The sequence below is a fragment of the Melitaea cinxia genome, chromosome 4 (genome assembly GCF_905220565.1).
Source record: "Melitaea cinxia chromosome 4, ilMelCinx1.1, whole genome shotgun sequence".
Classification (NCBI taxonomy): Eukaryota; Metazoa; Arthropoda; class Insecta; order Lepidoptera; family Nymphalidae; genus Melitaea; species Melitaea cinxia.
In genome coordinates this window covers 11930533-11953822 of record NC_059397.1, presented here as the reverse complement: position 1 = coordinate 11953822, position 23290 = coordinate 11930533, and the positions used below count along the sequence as shown (strand labels likewise).

General features: G+C 31.5%; 1 protein-coding gene across 1 annotated transcript in view; it reads right to left on the bottom strand.

Moving 5' to 3' along the window:
• The window catches only part of LOC123669895 (zeta-sarcoglycan-like), a 32277-nt gene extending 9553 nt beyond the window's left edge, over nt 1–22724 (bottom strand). Inside the window, exon 1 of the mRNA XM_045603414.1 lies at nt 22642–22724. Coding sequence (XP_045459370.1) covers nt 22642–22724 — 83 coding nt within the window. The remainder of the gene's footprint in view (nt 1–22641) is intronic.
• Nucleotides 22725–23290: the final 566 nt, after the last annotated feature.

The following is a 23290-nucleotide window of genomic DNA, read 5'->3' as shown; positions in this document are numbered from 1 at the left end:
TTCAGATAACAGGGACTTTGCTCTGAACCTTCTTTTCTAATATTCAAAACACCATCCAACAAGACTGAATAGACCACGAACATTCTTCGAAATTTATTACAAAGTGATCAATGAGACGAATGACAAAACATCACGAACAAGAACTGTGTACTGGAGTTAATATAATCGACATATTTATGCAAAACATACTGCTCTCAAATGGTGTTTTGTTTCTGTGGTACTCACTACAAAAAGCTCTCAGACTTCTGAGGTTGCAAGAGTCCATAAGCTACGGTTATCACATTACTGGCAAATGGCTTGTTTGTCACTCTAGTTATATAATAAAGAAAAAAAGAAAAAGTCATCGATGTGTTGCTCTTTTAATATTTAAATTTCTAGAACTTACATATTTAATTAACGTTCTACTGCTGAGCTAAGATTTCTTTTCCTTTGTTTCTTCTCTTAACAAAACACTTTCTTAAGAGAAGAACTTTAATGCGACACACCACTCTCCCTAAATTGTAGGTCTTACCATAGATCAACAGAAGTAAATACACGCTCAGAGCTACGATGTTCTGATTCAAGCAGTGCCAATTCTTGAGAGCAAAAAGGAGTAGAATAGGATTTTCAGAAAGTATGGTTTTCAGATATAGTCATTTCGACCAAAGCAAATACTTATTAAACTATCAGAGGAAAGAAATTTAGGAGTAAACGAAATATAAAAATATAAAAATAGCTGTAAAAATACTTTTTATTTATTATTTTCCTTGTATTTTCCTCGCTGCATTTAATGTTATTTCAAAAGTGGAAAATGAGTGATGAAAATATCACTAGTTTACTCTTATTTCTTGTTATACCACGAGTATATAACAATTTTTCCATATAGTTAAAGATAATGTTATTTGTTTAATTTTCTCATCGGCAGAAACTATGTTAAAAATATCTTTATTTTCTTTAAAAAAACCATAATTTACTTATTTAAGAAACATTTTCATTTTTACATTGATAGTTCATACAACATACTTTTTTATACAAGTCGGCAAACAAGTGTACGGTCTTCATGATGGTACCGTAGCCTATAAACGCCTGCAACACCAAAAGCTGTACGTAGCACGTTACTGACCTTATGCCTGACCCTACCCAGCCATCTTACTCGCTACGATTTTCTATAAAGCTGATGACTTACTTCCCCGGATGGGCTGCTCCAGATTTTGAGCAAGGTATATTCTGCTATGCCCTACCTCAATATAATCTATTAATATAATAATAGTTCTTTTACGTTTTTATTTTCTAAAAAATATATATTATCTATTAAGTTTTAGTTACTTTTATAATTTACATTACAAAGTTTACTATTTAACAAAGTCTTGAGTACGTGCCGAGAAAAGGTGATGCAGTGATCAGCAGTGCATTTTACAACGACCCTGTGTATAGAAATCAATTCTAAGACTTTTTGAATTTATACATAAATGTAGCTTTTAAATTTTATTAATGCTATTTTATCAAATATTTTTTTAGTGTAAGTTTAAAAGTACCGTTAATTGAAACCAAATGGCCAGTAAAACTAGTTAAACTTAAGTAAGAGAGTTTCATACAAAATGTTTACAATGTTATTTTAATATCAGAATGTACTTTCTAAATGTTTTAGTTTTAGTTAAAAGTGAATAAATTTTTAAATTATTAGTTTCAATATAATTTTTTAAACCAATTCGTATTTTTTACTTTTTATTTAAATTTCTATTTATTCTTATTTAAATAACTATCTGGCTGTTACTGTGTGGTTACGGTATTAAGAATATAGCCCCCTTTCTTCCCGTGGCTGTCGTAAGAGGCGACTAAGGGATTACAGTTGCATTACCACCTTGGAACTTAAAAAGCCAACCGATGGCGGGATAGCCATCCAACTGCTGGCTTTGAAATACACAGGTCGAAGACGGGCAGCAGCGTCTTCGGTGCGACAAAGCCCACCCTGCGGTCACCAACCCGCCTGCCCAGCGTGGTGACTATGGGCAAAACATACGAGTTCACTCCATTTTTGGTGCGAACTTGTGGAGACCTATGTCCAGCAGGGGCCTGTAATAGTCTGAAATGATGATGATGAATGATGAAATAACTATCCCGTTGGCACAGTTTGTAGTGGACCTGCTTTTTATTTCGCGGATTGTGGGTTCGATTCCCGCCCAAGTCTGGGTGTAATATTTGTATTAATATATGTACTATTTGTATGTATATTTAAAAATGTATATTTATAAGTAACCTATAACAAGCATTAAGTTGCCTATCATAGGAACAGAAGAACGTGTGTGTATTGTATATGGTATAAGATTATGATGATTATATTTTCTATTTATTTCTTACTTGACACCTCCTTTTGTCATTAACCATACAAAACCCAAAAAGACACTAAATTTTAGCAAAATCGATAAAGTTTGATTAGTTTATAAAGGGAACTTAGATGCAAGCATGATTGTAGAATGAATCCTTTTTATTATAAATTGATTCAAATCTAGACCTTTACTTTCTTATATATCCAACACTATATACATATTTCGTCGAATATATAGCAATACGTAAAAGAGATTGACACGAATATACACATCGCATTTTATAGCGATTGAATATGTAGGTGCCGAACGATGACACGATGAAACTTTAATAACCAATTACTATATCATAAAATCGAACTGACTAGATTAAATGTTCGCAAAAAATATTTTATATGAATTATTTAGTTGTCAGTTTCGTATCAGCTAAACTAACTGTCAACCACAAAAACAATTATAGACCATCATTAATTTATCACAACAATCATATATGTTCCATAATGTATAACAAAATGTATATTACAAGCAGGCAGTATGGCAGAAGAAACATGAAAGCAGAATAAATGCAGTTGAGATGAGAGCGTTGAGAAGTATGATAGGAGTTAAACTGAGTGACAGGATAAGAAATAGTGAGATAAGGAAACGTTGTGGTCTGAAAGAAGATGTAGTGACAAAAATTGAGAAAGGTATGCTAGATGGTTTGGTCATGTCGAGAGAATGAGTGAAGAACGATTGACGAAAAAAGTGTATAAGGCGAGTGTGGATGGAAGGGTTGGAAGGGGTACCTAGGCGGACGTTCCGAGACCAAATAAGGGACGTCTTGAAAAAAGGCCAGGTTAAGAGTACCCGAAACCGAAGAGCACGTATGAAGGGAATAATGAAAGTGGACGAAGCGAAAAAAGTATGTAAGGATCGTGGCAAGTGGAAAGAAGTGGTCTCTGCCTACCCTATCGAAAAAAATATATAAAAAACAATTTTTATTATTAGAATTAATATTAATTGCATATATTAATTTTAGTCATTACCTTATTAGGATAGTGCGATAATAAGGATGAACAATAAATATAATTTGAAAAACGTAAAGTAAATGACCTATGATTAAGCAGTTTTTTTCTTCAAAAATAAACCTGTGTTGAAATTCGTATACATTGTACATCCATGAAAAGGCCTCACTTGTAGAGCATTATTTGTAATTATTATCGAAATAAGTAAGTAATTAGGACTAAATATATTGTAATTTCAACTCATGTTCGGCGCAAAATGATGTCAGTGCTGTCATATTTCGCGATGGCTTTAGCATGTAGCACACGATACTAGTTGAACTCAGCTGACGTTGTGTTTTGTCATGATGCGTTGTAACCTCGACGGTCTAACTGTCCAACGAAAAAGTTGTACCTTTTTAATTTGGATACTGACGATTTACCTTAAAATCTTAATAGGAAATAAGATAAATATAAGAACTTTTAAATCTAAAATTTCCGACTTTCATGTGTAAGTTTACACGAACATCTTTATGTTAATGAAAATAATTTTGACCTTGTAACAATAATGATAATAAGCACTAATATATCATAGTAGTATACTATTACTATAAAGAGTTTTAGCAGTATTAATGTTTTATTTAGTGCGATTTTTTTATTAGACGTTTTCATATGATTACGGTTCAGCCTGTAGTAACCCACTGCTGGCTCTTTCCCCATGTGGGAGTGGGATCAGAGCTTAATCCACCAAGGTGCTCCAGTGCGGATAGGCGGTTATACTCACTTCTATGACTAACGATCGCTATCAGGTGTACATGATAACATCCGCGACCGACGGCTTAACGTGCTCTCCGAGGCACGGTGGAGAGACCCATAAGGATTGCACAAACACCCAGACCACGGCAAACACCTGTATAGCCAATACAAATGTTTGTCATGTGCGGGGATCGAACCCGCAACCGCCAGCGCAACAGGTACAATCCATGGCTGTAACCGTTGCGCCAACGCGGCGTTCATGTGATTATTATTTTAGTACTCTATATTTTTTTAGCCGTTATATTCCCCTTTTCATTCTTTTTTAACAATTTGGGATAGCAACATATAAATTATTTTTTTAGGACGATAACGATTATTTAAGGTGATAAAGCCTCATAGCACACAGAAATGACATAAGCATCGATTTTTCGATTCGATTAGCTTTGACTTTATTTAAACCTTCAGGTAATTATTTTTAATTTTGCAACAAATTGTTCTTTGTACGGTTATTTTTCGTAGTCTATTAAGCCCGTTGTGAACACATTATCTCATCTAGAATAGTCTCAGATCTCACAAAGAAGACTTTACAAAGAACCATAAGCAACAAGAACTTGAGGTTTTTAGTCAGACTTTTAAAGAAAGCTAACGTATGCTAAAAGTGTAACAAAGAGAGCTATCGACAGGCAATGAACGTGTAGTATTTCAATTAAGTTTCTCATAACACGTGTACGACACAAGGCTAACCTGTATAGAGAGATATGGGTGGGAAATAAGCACAGGGCGTCATGTCCCGGTTAATACCTAGCCTGAGAGACATGTCGGGCCGGCTCAGCGAAACGTCAAAGGCAAATTGAAAATTAATTTATGCTTGCAAAATTTCATAAAGCTCTCGCAGATTGTAAATCAGTCAACACGAACCTGAATGTATAAAGCTTAAGAGTGAAACTTACCGGCGGAACTATAAATATTTTAAAATACATATTTATATATATAAAAATTATATATTGAACTTTCTATTTAAAATATATGTTACTTTACTTTGTCTATAAATATATTTTTCACGATAAAAATTGTTTTCAATATTAACATGCAGTTGGATATTACATCATTGTAACGAGCTATAAAACCACGTGAACTGATATTGTATCAGTGTACAATAAAAAATTAAATGTTTTTACAATTTAATTAATGTTTGGGTAACATCGTTTAATTATTCTAATAAATATTTTCCCGGCAAACTAGCATAATTAACAAATCATAGTTCGAAAACTAGATTTAAAATAAAATAGAAGTAATAACGAACCCTGGCGAGGCAATAGAAATGAACGCACTCGCGGGAGGTTCTAGAAAGAGTCGTAAATACAAACGCCTCTCACTTATAAATTAGGATCATAAAGCAGTTGCCGAAGTTTGTTGGCGTCATGACGACCATAAAACAACGCTTACGTCTAACGGGAATACGCTTGTCTACCCCCTTCGCGATCTTTCAATTTACTCAAATCGCTCTTATAACTTACATTCCATATTTGCATGCCGTGCTTTGAACATGTGTCCCAAAATTGTAACGTACATGTAACAGCTAATAATGTACGTATGTGTTTAAACCATAAAATTTAAAATTTAAGTGTACAAAGTGTTAAAATTAAAGTGTATTATTGTTAATAATTGTTTGCTTGCAAACGAATTAAAACTGACTTCAATTCCATCGACAAGTAATATAACGTAGGTAGACTCAAAAATAGTCAAGTAAATACGCATGATCAAAGATTACTCCAAAAGTTGTAATCAGATCTCGATGAAATTTAAATGTGACCACATGATAAACATTGGCTTTCGATTAAATTAAAAATCATCGAAATCGGTACACCCAGAAAAAAATACGTCTTGGCGGGGGCACTACCGTGGCCCCAGATGCGGATTGTCGAGGGTTCCCCTCAATTTCTCTGGGATCCCATCATCAGATCCTGGTTTTCCTATCATGATACCACACTTGAGATATCTTCTTTCCAACAAAAAAAGAATTATCAAAATCGGTTCATAAAAGACGAAGTTATCCCCGAACATACATAAATATATACGGTCGAATTGAGTAACCTCCTCCTTTTTTGAAGTCGGTTAAAAAAGAAAGGTATATTCCTTATGACTCTTTAATAATTGAAGTTAACAATGCTAGTCTAGTTTGAACTTGCTCGTTGTAAATGCATGTTTTGCATGTTTGAATATTTTTCAGTTTATCTGTCAGAGTTAATATCTCAAAATGTAAATTCAAGGAAGTTTATGAGAACTATCTTAATTATATAATTAAACAATGTACATTTTTTTACTAATAATGTTGAAGACGGAGACAGACTTATTATTTTAACAGAGTTTGTAATGACAGTTATTTAGAGCTAGACGTAAGTTGGGGTTTAAGGCTACTAACGAGTAGCTGGCTGGCTAGCGACTACGATATAAAACTGTTTCAAAACTTGTGCTACATCTATACACTACATATAATTACTTTTATAGTTTTAATAACCTTTTTTACTAGTGTCAGAGTCTGTTTATTGCAACACCAGCACCCGGCTTCGCACGAGTATTTAACAAAAATTTCAAAATAAATATTTTTTTCCCTATTTTTTTTAAATATAGTATAGCCCATGTCACCCGCGAATAGTATAGTTTCCCAACTGCGAAAGAATTTTTCAAATCGTTTCAGTAGTTTCGGAGCCTATCCGATGCAAACAAACAAACAATCATATCTTTCCTCTTTATAATATTAGTATAGATGAGTTACACTTAAAATATTAGAGATATAAAATAAACTAAAATGAGGCCAAAAATATAAATTAATTCTTCTTACTATTTAATTATATTAATAAATGATAACGTTTATATTTATGATTTTATAAATAATAAAATTAAAATTTTAACTTTAAGGTTTTTTCAATTTGACGAATTAAAATTCTATGTACTGACGCACTACATCATAAAACATAACCGAGAACGAGGTGTGAATATGAATCAAAATTTCATATATCCGTGCCAATTTTCATATTAATTGCGTTTTATTATGGACAAAAGTGCTTGTATCAAATTAGTTATGTATGTAAAATAATGTTGTTAAAAGGAATAATGGCATTTCATTAATTTAGTTCCAGCGGTGAAACATGTTACCACATTGGTAGCTGCGCACATAGCGACCGAGAATGCAAGCCGACTATATCATTAAAATATACTAAAATGTTAAAAATAAATGGTAAATAACGAAATGTGAATTTCATTTAACTGTTACTGACATTTGTAAAAGGACGGAACATAATAGCGTTACGAATAAATGAGACGTGTTTAAGCTTCTCTCGGAATTTCATTAATTAAAGTCCAATAAATTTAAACTGCGAATTGTTTAAGTAACTCCAAAAATTCCGTTATAATCCGAAATATTAGATTGCCCAGCATTACTTAAATCGCCATGCCTCGATAAAATTCTTATCACTGCCTTCGAATGAAATCTTAAATAGAAAGGACTTGATTACCTCATGTTTTTATTAGAACAGATGCGAGGGTTTAACTGATCGTAGTGAGATCGTGAAATCGTGTGGAAATAATTCGCGAAGGCAAGTTTGCCGCAGACGCTTTACTTACAGCACTTGAAGTTAGTTGGAGCAAAAGTTGCCCGGCGCTTGTCCCACTCATAAAGTCGGCAACGACAACTTAGTCACTTTTGCACGCTCTTAGCTCATCAGATATGAAGTGATTTAAAATATGCTTCTATTAATATTTTTCTGTGGATTTGGGTAATCAAACAGTAATACAATAGGTATAAAATAATCAGAATATAAATAAAAAGTACTTAATGTAAAACCAACACGGATTACTTCAAACATTAAACAATAAGTTGATCATAGTTACAAGATAAACAGACATGTAATACAAGTTTTTTGCAAGTGCGGAAACTCGTTGCAACAACATCTAATGCGTTAAACAGGTTGTTATAAGAATTAAGCATTCCATGAAGTTGAGATCGTTTACTAGCGTTTGTACGGCGGCGAGAAGTGGCAAACATCTTACAAATATTAATAGTGAAATTTGAAATCTTTTATTCTTTTATTTAAACTTTTAATTTAACTTTGCACTTTGATTTTATATCAAAATGAACTGTTCATAAAAATGAGAGTAATTCGTTTATGAAAGCATATATACTTACCACTTAAAAAGTGCCTAATATTTTTAAATTGTAAAAGTACTTCACCCAGTTCTCTTTATGTGGGTGTGAGAAAATAACTGAACATTAATTAATTTAAAAAAAAGAAAAAAAGGAGAATTTTTAAGTGAAATGCCGTTCCACATTAAAGTTTTAATTGCATGCACTGCTTAATATAATTTCTTTCAGCTTACCACGTAGAGAGTGTTTAAAAGAAATAAAAATATAATGTTCTTATTCACCTTTAGGTACAAGCTTGCATTAGGAACCGAGGTATGTAAGGTGCGTGTAAATTATTCAGTCGATACGAAGCTTGCTCTCTGGGGCTTTGGTCGGAATACTAACATCTGATTCGTGATTGTGCACGATAAATCTCTTTTGATCAAGAGAATCATTCGCACTTCTTTCTTTACCCGCATTAGGCACTATTTTTTATTTATTATAGATAAAGCTATACACCAATTGTGTCTAATAATATCATTGCTTAGTTCAGCAGCAACTTGGTGAAATTAACGATATGATGCTCCCTACCAATAAATATTTATTTGTTCTTTTTGGTATTATCATTGGTAGTTCACTGCAACTTTTTGATTTTTATGAATTTTAAGTGACATCTTCATTATAATATATAGAAATAAATTCAAGAAAACAGAAAAAACACGCTATTTGTAAATAAAATCAATAATCAATAATATTGAATTTGCAAATTTAAGTTTTTTTTTAACCATACACGAAATACGTAATAATTTTTATAAGACAAAATTTATTTCATAATTTTAGTTAAACATATAATGGTATGGAATTTCAAACATTTTTTTGTTGCTTAGAACCGAAAATAAAAATCATCATATCAAAAATTTCGATCTACCAGGTACATCGTTCCATAGCTTTATTGTCTAGAGCACCGACACGGACAGTCGGAGATACAGGTTCGATCCCCGCTAGAACGGTCGATTTTCGATATGATATTTAAAAAAAATATTGTTGTTAATCTAGCATGACACAAAATCAAGATGTAAAAAATTAATAAAAATTAAATTAAAAAGTTAAAAAACTCCCGACACATTAGCCTGAATTGCCTTTAAAAAGTAAAAAATAATTAAAGAAACTCAATCTTAAAGTACCTAAGTATGTACGAGTATTAATAATTATAAAAAAAAATACATCCCGTTGGGGGACCGCCCCAAACCTATATAAAATTAATAAAAGAAATTACTTATAAAATTACTTCAAAATATTGCGTTTCGGATACGACCGTCAACGACGTCTGCCCTCGCATGTTTACAGACATTGGGTTATTCTTCCCCACTTTTACCCCCCACAACTTTTAAACGACTCAACCGATTTTCATCAAACATATCTAAAAACACTTGCCCGTAACTCACCTTTCATACGAAAAAAATTAAATTGAAATCGCTTCATCCGTTCGCGAGCTACAGAGCCACAAACAGACAGACAGACACGTCAAATTTATATCGGGAATTAAAAAAAGATTTTAAAATGGTTTTGTCTTAAAAACATTAAGTTATTATTTAATGATTTATATTTAAACCATTTTTTTCGTCAAATGCGATGAATATATCGTGATTGTTAATAAATTATCAAAAACAATTAAAATAAATGAGTTCTAGAATGTAGCACACAACTTGTATTCTATACCTCATAGTATTTGTAAATAAAAATAATTAGATATCAATTTTCTTTCTAGTCTTTTACTCTTACTTACTCTTTTCTCATATTTTACTCAAAAAATGAGACCCTAATTTTTAAATAATATTTCTAACTATGTTAAGAAGTGCATGCATCTAAAATTTAAAATTATTATATTATATTCTCTATGTCATAGATAGGATAAAAATGATCTCTTTTCTAATTTTTCCACATTTTTTTTTTTATTATGATGATAGTGTATGCCTTAGTAACTATCTAATCATATTTTTGTTAATTTTTAACCGACTTCCAAAAAAGGAGGAGGTTCTCAATTCGACTGTATTTTTTATTTTATTTTTTATGTATGTTACATCAGAACTTTTGACCGGGTGGACTGATTTCGACAAATTTTGTTTTAATCGAAAGGTGGTGTGTGCCAATTGGTCCCATTTAAATTTATTTGAGATCTAACAACTACTTTTTGAGTTATATCTAATAATGCGTTTTTACTTGACGCTTTTTTCGTCGACCTACGTTGTATTATACCGCATAACTTTCTACTGGATGTACCGATTTTGATAATTCTTTTTTTGTTGGAAAGGAGATATCCCTAGTTTGGTACCATGATAAGGAAACCAGGATTTGATGATGGAATCCCAGAGAAATCGAGGGAAACTCTCGAAAATCCGCAATAACTTTTGACTGGGTATACCGATTTTGATATTTTTTAATTTAATCGAAAGCATATGTTTATCATGTGGTCACATATAAATTTTATCGACATCTGATAACTACTTTTTGAGTAATCTTTGATAACGCGTAGTTGCTTGACTATTTTTTCGTCGATCTACGTTGTATTACTTGTCGATGTAATTGAAGTCGGTTTTTTTTTTCGTTTGCGAGCAAACACAATTATCAGCTTAATTATTAACATATTTTTTTTCTTACCTCAATGTAAATAAAGTTATTTCTTAATCCGTAAAATTTCTGCCACATGTAATGCAAAATAACATCTAGCCACGCTAGTTTGTATTAGGCATAACGTCAAATTCGTACATGCTGAAGCCTGTAATATCCCACTGCTGGGCACAGACCTCTTTCTCCATGTAGAAGAAGGATTGGAACTTAATCCAACACTTACCTAAAGAACGTTAAATGTAGAATAGCAATTTATTCTGCCAGTATCTTGTTAAAAATTAATAAGGTACAATTACTTGAAATGGTCATATAAATGAGAAGCTAAGACGTTAAATATAACAAACATTGTTTAAGGGAGTCTTATCACATCTTCAGAAAATTTACAATTATGTCTGGCAATGTTACAGCTCACCACCTAAAGTACTCTTTGACGATAATATCCATTATCTCTATTATCTACGTTTGGAAAGAAGCCATTCGGTTCAACTCATTCTGTTCAAGGTCTTCATAGTCGTATTCCAAGCTTAAAATCTAAAATATCACACAGACATAATTCCTTTGTCGATAAGTTTGATAAATTCTTTGCAGTTTTATTTTACGTTGATGATTTTTATTAGTTAAAAATTAAATATAATCTAATCTGGTGAACTTCGTACCACCACATAGTTTTTGCACAAATCTAACAATCTAACTAAACAAATTTATTTTCCAGGAAAATTAATGTGATGCACCATATTTAACATTAATGTAAAAATATATTGTGTTACTCGTTCTGGTTTTATTCTGCAGTCCATAGAACTCCTATGAATCTAATATATCCCGAAAATCTATTATCAAATGTAGTCCAAATTTCATGTGCAGCAGAGATTTCAGAAAAATGGGATCTGGCGTATTTTAAGGTAGTGTCATCGACAAATTCGCCAAATGAAATTTATGGGATTCGATACAGAGTACGTTGTACGTAAAACTTGGTCAGTTGGTGGTTAAGTGGCACGAGCCCTATCAGGCTTCTTTTACCTTATCAAAAACATATTTTTATTTATCATTTACATAACTTCATCAAAAATAGTGACATAATAATAATAATAATACACTTTATTGTACACCAAAAACGGAAAGAGTACATAGCAAAGAAAAAAAATATTAACAATATAATCATTAGGTAGAAAGGGCAGCCTTATCGCGAAAAGCGATCTCTTTCAGGCAACCTTAGGGCAAAAGAAATGGTCTAGCGTCAGCATACGTGTACAAGTTACAACAAATTTATAATAAATATTCAAATAAACATATACATACATACATACATACATACATACATACATACATACATACATACATAAATACATACATACATACATACATATACGAGTACATTATAATTATAAATTACTTGACATACTTCAGTTAAATTAAATTTTCATGTTATCGTGTGTCTCCGGCTGGAAAGACTTTTATGTTCTAAGCAGTCCGCGTGGATAGAAAATTAAACCTTCATTGCTTAATTTTTATTGTCTAAAGAGTTAAAATACTTCTTCCTTGCTACAGCTTTCTAACTGAAATCACTAATAAGCTCTTTTTTATTTTATTTATTTCGCTTTGCTTCAAGCTTTTCAGACTGTAATATCCTACAGCTGGGCATATGCCTCTTTCCCTATGTAGGAAAAGGTAGGTAGTAATCCACCACGCTTCTCTAATGCAAGTTGGCAGATTTATTTATTAGTAAACAATGAAATCATAACGGATACAGCAAAGCGACATTTTTAATTAGTTTGACTGCGGAATCAGTAGTCTCCATACATTATAAAATTTAAGTAAGGAATAAAAACAAATCTAACAAAGTGTGAACAGGTATTTTACCACCACTTATTTATTCCGACAAATAAGTCGTGATATCAGGAAACTTGTGTGCTATGTGGCTACGGGTGCTGTGTGGCTACGGCACTAAAGAATTTAGCCACCCCCTCTCTTCCCGTGGGTATCGTAAGAGGCGACTAAGGGATAACAAGGTTCAACAACCATCTTGGAACTTAAGAAGCCGACCGATGGCGGGGTAACCATCCAACTGCTGGCTTTGAAATACTCAGGCCGAAGACGGGCAGCAGCGTCTTCGGTGCGACAAAGCCAGTACTGCGGTCACCAACCCGCCTGCCCAGCGTGGTGACTATGGGCAAAACACATGAGTTCACGTTATTTTTGCGGTGAACTTGTGGAGGCCTATGTCCAGCAGTGGACTGTATAGGCTGTAATGATGATGATGATGATCAGGAAACTTTATGTTTCGACGCGCAAGTTGAAAGACGTTTTTTAGGATGCAATTTAACCTACTATGTTCCTCTCATATTAGGGTACGGAACCAATTTAGAACCGTTTCCGCGTTTTTAATCAGCATTTCGGGTCAATCATAACTTTAATAAACGCAACATTTTTATAGCCCTTGCCACAGAAACATTTTGAATCTTGGATTACCAGTGCCAAAAAATATATAAAACATTTAACTTTTAAGAATGACTCACTGGCAAAAATCTGAATTTGTGATTTAAAGGGAATCGTTGCCAACATTCTTACTCACAATTACTTGGTTTTTTAATTTTATTTATTTTTATCTAACTTTAATTTGATTATCAAATATTTTGGTTTATTTGATGTATTTTCGTGTCAATATATTGTTATGCTTATTCTTCATCACATTAGCTATAACTGAAATATATATGAGAGAAATAGAACTACATTTCTTGAATTTAGTAAATAGATATTTGCTTTAAAAAATTGAAGTAATAAATGGGCGACAACAACCTGTATAGAACGAATACGTTCGCATTGTCGCTCCGCAAACAAGCCGCAGTGAGTGAGTACGTGACGAGCAGTATAAATTGCGACGTTCTAGCTGAAATCAACTGGATGTCAAACGAATCGAATCATTTTATTATTATACAATATTGACAAGTCAAAAGTGTTTGGGAATGCAATCAAATATTATAATTAGCACCTCGTTATAAATTTCCCTTCCTGACCCTATTTAAATGCTGTATGACAAATATAAACTAGTTTTTAAATTTTAATTATTTAAATTTTGACATAACTGTCGAAAGTGTTATTTTAACGAGTATTCCATTGTTGGTCATAACAATGAGTATAATCATCCATGGTTTTATAAATGTAAAAATTGTATACCTATAAAATAATTATGTAATTTTAAATATTTTAAAGGCAAAAAGGACTATAATTGTGTTTGCTGGCAAACGAAAAAAACCGACTTTAATTACATGGACAAGTAATACATCGTAGGTAAACGAAAAAAAGTCTTGTAAATACGCATTATCAAATAAATGAATATTAAGTTAAAATTATAAAATGAAACTCAGCTAAAGTAAGTGCTACCTCCATAGGTTAAGTAGTTTAGAAAATAAAGTACCAAATAGTAAACTAAGAAGTTGTTAGTGTATGACCCTATATTATAGAAGTAGAGATAGAAAGTAGAACAGATGTCAGTTATGTATTATTATTATAGTGTATATAAAAAAGGGAAAAAAAAGAAAAAGATTGTAAATAAAAACATCATACCCAAACCCCACTCATTTTCCCAGGTGTTCATAAAAAATAAGCAATAGAATTATAATAGTAGGTTAGATGGGAAACCACCCAGTGTGTGAATGTGGAAAGTATGAAAGAAAGAAATTAGTATGCAGAATGAAAGTGCGAGAAGAATAAATGCGAGAACTGGTATGGATGAGCAGTTTAAGCACAGACTCCGACCCCATGTCGGAGGTACAAATAAAAAAAATACGCATTATCAAAGATTACTTCAAAAGTTGTAAAAAGATCTCGATGAAATTTAAATGTGACCACATAATAAACATCGGCTTTCGATTAAATTAAAAATCATCAAAATCGGTACACCCAGTAAAAAGTTATGCGGATTTTCGAGGGTTTTCCTCGATTTCTCTGGGATCCCATCATCAGATCCTGGTTTCCTTATTATGGTACCACACTTAGAATATCACCATTGTAACAAAAAAAGAATTATCAAAATCGGTTCATAAATGACGAAGTTATCCCCAAACATACATTATATATATATATATATATATATATATATATATATATACGGCCGAATTGAGTATCCTCCTCCTTTTTTGAAGTCGGTCAAAAATGATTTTATTTTGTTTGATTGTGTTCAGAATCGTCCAAAAAATTTTCATATAAGTTTTTTAAATTAAAAAGTAAAGGTTAGTTACTAGATTGTTTAATTACTTAGAGAATACTATATATTTACTGTTTTATGTTTATTTTATAAATTTATCAATTCTTTTGGTTGAAGTGGTGAATAAATGGACTGATCATATTTCTCGAAGCAATTTATAGTTTTTATAGAATATTTATTCAAACGACGAATAATAATTTATTCTTACTATCATGTTTATTATACACAATCAAGGCAACAAGCTTTACGAGACAGATAATTAAAACTTAGCGATTTATTAGGATATTAATAAAGTATTCTGTAAAATTAATAAATTATATTAATTTTACAGAATACTTTAATAAATGCTTACTAATCGAGCGTAGTAGTAGTTGTAAAAAAGGAAGTATTTTATACTGTAAAATAAATAAGTCTTTGAAATATTATTTATTATATTTATGTTAGTAAAAACAAAATAAATAAATAGAGCACATGTTAAGTGAAAAAACTGGTCATACATTTTCCGATAATTTCTGGACATTGGTCAATGCTGTACAACGAATATTTTCAGCTAAACTAACTTTAATTAGACGTGACTTCAATATAGAGTATTCAAGCATATTTTTCGGAAAACTTGTTACCCTTCTCCTCTTTTCATTATATGTTTTGTGAATTGAAGTATTTATTATGATTTGAAGCAAAAATTAAAAACAAAAATAAAATTTATAAAAAAAAAATAATGGAGTTTAAAGTTTTTATTATTATTTTTAAATTTTAGGACTTAAATATAACTACAAATTCATTTATTTAAATAGTAAGTTGTATATACATACATATTTAAATTTCCAAATTTTAGTTGTCTCAGAAAATCTAAGCTAAGCAAATATAATATAAGAAAAAATTACATATAAAGAATAAACAATATTTCCTTTAAGATTGCTTAAGTTATTATCAGCAAAGCTGTAATACGAGGCCTTTGTCGAGTTTGCCGGTAATCAAATTAACCGCCTCTGAAATGATTTCAGATTCCAAATATTTTAATTGACAAACAGAAAATTGGACTGAAAATAGCGTTAAAATTGTGCTTGCATTTACCAAACTTTATTGGAAATAAATATAATATTCGGACAAACTTTAAAATTCTTTATTTATGATGTACTTATTCATATAACAGATGTCTGTCACCGTTCTACATACGTTGAGATCTGACACTCATAAATTGTTATTACTGGCTCCACTTCTTTTTCGGCTAGTGAAAGTGCAGTATGCTCTTTTTCCACACCTTAGCTATCTTTTTATCACTTTCGTCTTTGGCCAACTAATTTGTGAATCCTCTGAAACTGCGCAAATTTATTTGAATTCACAAATTCACTGATGGTGTCTACTAAAAACTTAAAATAAATCGAATTTTAATTTGAATGTTAACTAGTCAAGTTGTGTTTAGTATTTAGTAAAAAAAAAAATCCTTTGATGAATCAGTCGATTTATTGTTTTTTATTTGGGTCAGTTTTTCAGGAACAGCCTCAAAACTGAATCTTCGATCCCATTTCTTGTTTCAATATTGTAGAAACATGTAAATGGACATTGCTTTTGATTTGTTGTAGATTATAAGGCAATTTTTCTATAGGTATAGCTTTTGAACATTTTTTGGCCAAGTGTTTGCGCCATTGACTATACACAGTAGTTTCTGCTGCGGCTGCAATCGTTGGATCTGCATTTTTGATATGTTACAAAGTGAATGTGTTTACAGTGTGTGAACAGATTACGTCCAACGAGTGGCCGTTTCCTTTTTTTTCATATCCAACGACAATTGCCAGCATCACGACTAACTCCAAATTTTTTATTAAGTACTAACATGGTACCACCACCATTGCTCTTTGTTATGGTAAGCTTAATCGTGGATATAAGAAACATGGTGGAAAAACTAAAACCTCTTCAAAGAAAAGAACAAACAAGGACTCTTAGAGGAAAGTAAAAAAAAAGAAGAAATGAAAGTGACGGAGACACAAAAGACCCTAGTTTGAATGAAGCGTAAGCATCTTTTCAACATATAATTCTGTTCCCAAAAAACAGTGATGCTGAACCATTCGTTATAGTCCCAAGATATTGTGTGGTCGATAACACAGTTCCACTACCACCCCGGAACTTAAAAAGCCGACCGATGGCGGGATGACTTTGAAATACATAGGCCGAAGACGGGCAGCTGCGTCTCCGGTGCGACAAAGCCAGCCCTGTGGTCACCAACCCGTCTGCCCAGCGTGGTAACTATGGGCAACACATATGAGTTCACGCCATTTTTGGTGCGGACTTGTGGAGGCCTATGTCCAACAGTGGACTGCGATAGGCTGAAGTGTATGTTTGTTTTTTATATGACGGAAAACAAGCGGCTCACCTAATGGTAAGCAATTACAGGAACACAATACTGCTTCAAACAGTATTATTTAGCGATCTTCTGTAAGGTCGAGGTACTTCCTCAGTCGGGCTACTCCAGAGTTTGAGCAGGATATTTTCTGCTGTGCCCTACCTCAGTATTTAAAGATTTTTTTGATATTCTAAATCAACGCAAACCTTAATGCTAAAGTAGAGAACATATGACAAAGTTAAAAAAAACTACATTCTGATAGAATATATTTTTGGTTTTTAACAACACATGTAATTTGAAAGTCATATAGTGATTTAAAATAAGGTCACTTAAAAATACTAGTTTAACGAAAAGAGATTACTTAGACTCTCTTTTGGATTTTGACTTAGAAAGAAAACAATCTAGACTTGGTATAAATATTGGTAAAAATAATTTTACAATACATACAAATATCCTACAAATAACTTTAAAACGAGTAAATCAATTGTTGCGTGACTTTTCATAATTATTTCTGAAAGCTTTACAATTACTTTACCGTTCATAAATACATTTCATTCTGATTTCATTAAGAAAATTGTTGCCTTTACTAAAAGTTTTCTTTAGCTGTATTATTCGAAAATCGATCACTAATGTAGTTTATCAACTTAATGTCATTAGCCTTTTTCCATCTTTTTTAATGAACTATGCCTGTTAAAAACTACTAATGTACTTTATTCTGTAAACTTTGTGTCTGTATATTAAGCGGTGTTTCAGAAGAGCACATAAAATTTACATAACTTATTTGCGCTAGAGGTGCGTCGGCTCGTAAATCTCGCGACAAGGGGATTTCTGTTTGTGAAGTTTCTTTTTTATTTCCACTTTATCTGTGTATCGCAAAGGCCTGTGAATACTCCGGCGCAACTCGGAAGCCCGCTTAACTTCAATAAATCAATTTGTACACTCACCCTTACTTATACACTCGGAGCGAACCAAGTTTAGAACGTGTCGCGACAGAGGGAATAAAGTGTATAAAATTACTCTTTACGTTAAAATATTTCTTTGAAGGTCTAGATGTTAATTAATACTTAATTCCCTGATAGTCGCAATGAGTCGTTAATTTGAATTACTTATTTGTATTAGGTATATGTGTTTTTCTAAGCACAAACCTACTATGGAATAAACAATATATTTTTACCAATTGAGATCTAGGACTATCAAAAAAATTTATAACTTTAGAATTAAATAGAGACAAGTTGATTTTTTATTTTTATTTTAAATGTAAAAATATATATTTTTCTTTAGCAAATTTTAAATTAAATGATCCATAAGTATTCGTCTTCTGACATGTCCATTTGCATCACAAAGTTAAATGTGCCTGTCGTTCTATTTTAAGCACGATAACGCCAACTTCGCCGTTCTCGAAATGTGAATACCGTGTTGCGAAAATGTGACTAACGGAAACTGAACAAGTAACTCGACTGTCCTTTACCGACACGCGTTCACTTGCTCACCGTGCGACTCTCACAGCGAAGGCTTCTCACATCTGCTCAACTTGCAATAACTCTATTTCATTTTATAACCAACGGTCAAATTCGCTCGTTTAGAATTTGAAATTCTTATGAATCTAAATCGCCTATCCGAGCCTATACTTATATTAAATTTATCCCTTACTAATTTTTTACCTCAAACAGTCTAATGAAAAAAAATAGGAAGATGTAAAACATACAGACAGTGCTCAGTAGATGTTATTTATAGCTTATTGGTTTGATTCTTGTACTTCTTGTTATAACACAAATCTGGAGCGTTTTAATTAAATAATTTTATTTCTTACAGTAAGTACAGACAATCTCTTGTATAATATTTCTCAATAATTATATGACTTATAACTTTTTATTTATTATTATGTATAGTAATTATTACATATTGTACTCGTGTAAGAATTGAAAACATTTTTTTTTATGTTTAACAACTCTTGGTTCTTTGAAAAAATGTATTGAGTATTGATATAAAAAATGTGTAGTGAATATATGTTACTTATGTAATAATAATATTACAAGAACAGCAGCTCAATAATGTTGAGTGTGAAGCGTTTATTATTATTATTATAATTATAATCTCGTTAGCTCAAATTTTCGGCGAAAATCCACCGACTTTAATTAATGAGACACATTCTCGACAAAATAATAGAATATGTGATACACACAAATTCATTTATTTATTTTAATTTATTTATTTATATACACTTTAGCACACCAACACAAAAGTAAAATAAGTTTAATTAGGTAAAAAAAATAAATAATAAATTTGCATTAGTTGCAACAGGCGGCCTTATCGCTAAAGCAGCGATTTCTTCCAGGCAACCTTTGGGCAGAGGACTAGAATTGATTGTTATTGGGGATATGGGCGCAAAATAAGTGCTATCAGTCATAAACATAAGTATATATTATATATATTCATACATACACATATACATACATATACCTACAAATACACCTACACAAATACACACATATACACGTACACAAATACCTACAAAAACACATAATAATTTGATAACAAAGAAAAATACATACACAGAGAAAAAAATAAATTGATAAACGGATAAATAAGTAAAAAATAAAAATAAAATAATATTACGATGACAAGTACATTGCCTTAGTTAGCCTCTTGAATGATTCCAATGTTTGAGCTCGTCTTATAGTTAGCGGCAACGAATTCCAGAGACGACAGGCTTCAACAGTGAAAGATTTAGAGTAAAAGGTTGAAGAATGATATGGAATCTTTAGGATGAGGTTATTATCAGAGCGGAGAGATCTTTCGTGAGTATCACTAAGAAATTCGAAACGATTTTTTAGATAGGAAGGTGTTAGAGGATTAAATAGGATTGAGTAAAGGAGAGACAGAATGTGAGTATTCCTGCGAAGTCGGATAGGTAGCCACTTGAGCTGTTTGCGAAATTCTGAAACATGGTCATATTTACGTAAACCAAATATGAACCGAATACAGAGATTTTGTAAGCGCTCAAGTTTATTTAATTGTTCCTCATTTAAATTAACAAAACTAGTATCAGCATAGTCAAGAATCGGTAAAAGGAGAGTCTGTGCAAGCATAACTTTAGTGGGAATGGGAAGAAAGTTGCTTAACCTTCTCAGAGACCCAATTGCTGGAAACAGTTTTTTGCTTATAAAGTTTATTTGGTGTATCCAAGATAGGTGTTTGTCAAAAATAATACCAAGATTTTTCCCTTGATCGCTTATCGGTATACGTATTTCGTCAACAATCACTGACGGGACCTGTGACATTTAATTCGTTCTTAATTTCATTTTTTTTTTTAATCTAAGTGCCATTCTGGTTTAAAGGCGAAGAAATTCCTTAACGACGTGCGTGGATTCGATTTAGACTCAAAGCAAATATTTAGCAATATATTATTAATTTTAATTTAATATTGTAGAAATAATTTATTTAACTTTAAGAGCAAAATTTCATGGACTTACAGAGTTTAATTTCCTTTAGAAATATATTAGAAACTTACAATGGACCTGCCAAAATGATTCTTATTCACTTATGACAAACGTCTCACACTCAATATAATTAATTATTAGCAACAGACACTAAATGATTAACTAATGTTCAATGAAACCATTTTTAAGTAGTAAGAACTCCAATTTAGTGAAGATAACACTAAGTTTGATTTTTGAGTAGCCTAGTTATTTGTTCAGAGGGTTGTTATTTCGATTCCCACCCCGAGCCTGGGTGTAATATATATATTTATTTGTGTATTATTTGTGTTATGTATATCGAACAAAATGTAGAACGACCACAAACACCGTGTCACGAGATTTTTATGTGTTTTTCTTTGCTTTTATCTGTATAATATATGATTTTCTTGAAAGATATTAATATTGTCAGTAATTAGTCTTTATTCTTGTTATTATAATGAAATCTTTACTCAGGAATCTTATAAATATAAGAAAATTTTAGTATAAGTATTTAATAGATACAAGTAAATAAAGTCAATTAATAATACTTAAAATCAGATTTATAGAATGACACTCCTTTAGTATGCTTCCCATTACAACTATTTTATACAATAAGTTCTTTAGATGCTACGCGTAAAATCAAACCATGAAAAAAGTATTAACAATATTAAATGTTACGTTAGTAATAAAGGATACCGTAAATATATTTTACTAAGGTCTTATACATCTGTTTATTGTTATACTTCTTAGCTATAATAACTTTTACATAACACTACTGCAAATTCTGCTATGAACGTGTAACCAAATAATAATATAAGTGAAATACGAATTTGTTTTTATACTTCTACAAAAATAGATTTCGTTAATTTTTAAATTATCTTGTTTTTATGTAAAAACTGTTTAATTAGAGATATAGATTATACATTAATGATACACACATGATACACAATGATAAACATGTGTGAATATGTGGATTTAGTGGCGCCGTATTTTATACTAGATTTACCAATATAACACATACATATAATAAAACACGGTTTTTAATTGAGTAACAGCGGAGTTTCTTGTCGTTTCTTCTCTTCATTTGTTCTGTTAGTGGTTGCTTTACTTTTATTTGAAACTATTATAATTTTAATTTGTGAATTGACGTTTCAAAAGTACTTTTAAAGCTTTCTTTAATAAAGTAAGTTTTTATTTCGTATTTGATGATTTTATTTGCTTTGGAAGTATCAGGTCTATGGGTACAATTTTTTATATTACTACGATTTACAAATAAGAAGCTTTGGAAATTTTTAAATTACTTAACGTTATTATTAAACAAGTTGTGCTTACTGTTGTGTAAACTTTTTCACCTGATGTAGTTCCAAACTGAAATTTTTATATTATAAGTATAATTATTAGAAGATACCTTTACTTATAAAAATTCACAAAATAGGAAAATATCTGATAAATTTTACGACTTTGGCTTGCTATTTGATTGCAAATATCTAATACGAAAATCAACTATTTGATTTTATAACATTATCAATATAAGACAATACCATTAATAATAGTATCCTCGATATGTATCTTTAAAATTGTCCTTGTAAACCTAACCTCAAATTAATATAAGGCAATAATTATGTTATAAAACGAACTAAAGAACGAGAGCAAGGAGTTTTCAAATGAACTTTCGGTAAAATTAATGAAGATTACAAAATTCACGGCCATTGAGTTCCTCGTTTCAACGAACCTTTGACTTTAACTTGCTTGTTAGACTAAATTGAGAGAAATAATAGCACTCATTTGTTAGCTTTAAATTTACCCCTTCAATTAATTGATACACTTTATTATTAGAATTGTGGTACTCACTTTCTTCCTTTGTGATCGGTGTAGATGATATGGTTCCTTACTGCCGGTGTCTGTCGGCTTCGGCCTAATGAATTAGTTTCCATCGCCGGGCTTTGTTGTTACTCGATGATAATATATGCTATCGACACATCCGTGCAAAGATTGCTTAGTTTGTTCTTCGACCACAATAACTTTGGAAGTGTCTGGTGCTCGGTGAGAGAGTCTGCCCAAGGAATTGTGCGTCCGCCGTCGCTCAGACACTCTTAACAAGTTCAAATGGCAAGCTTGTTAGAGCTCACTGCTCTCCGGACATTGTACACACAGTTTCGACTTCTTAGCTGCAAAAGTTTCACCCGCTGTTGATTCAGTTCGTTAGTATTGTTCTGTTCACTACTTACAATATTTATTGCAATAAATTTATGACTTTATTTTATTTTACGTTGCGAGATTTAAATCAAATTAAGTTAAATGGTAGATTTTCTTTAAAGATTAAATTTAAATTGCTAGAGTAAAATACTACAAGTTTTTATTATCCGTATAAGTAGTAGTAATATGATTATACACTTATACTTTTTTCAGTATATTAAAAGACCACAAACAATTATTGTAGTTTAATTACTTTTACGATGTTCGACGTATGTCTTTATTGCTACAAAAAGTATATATGTTT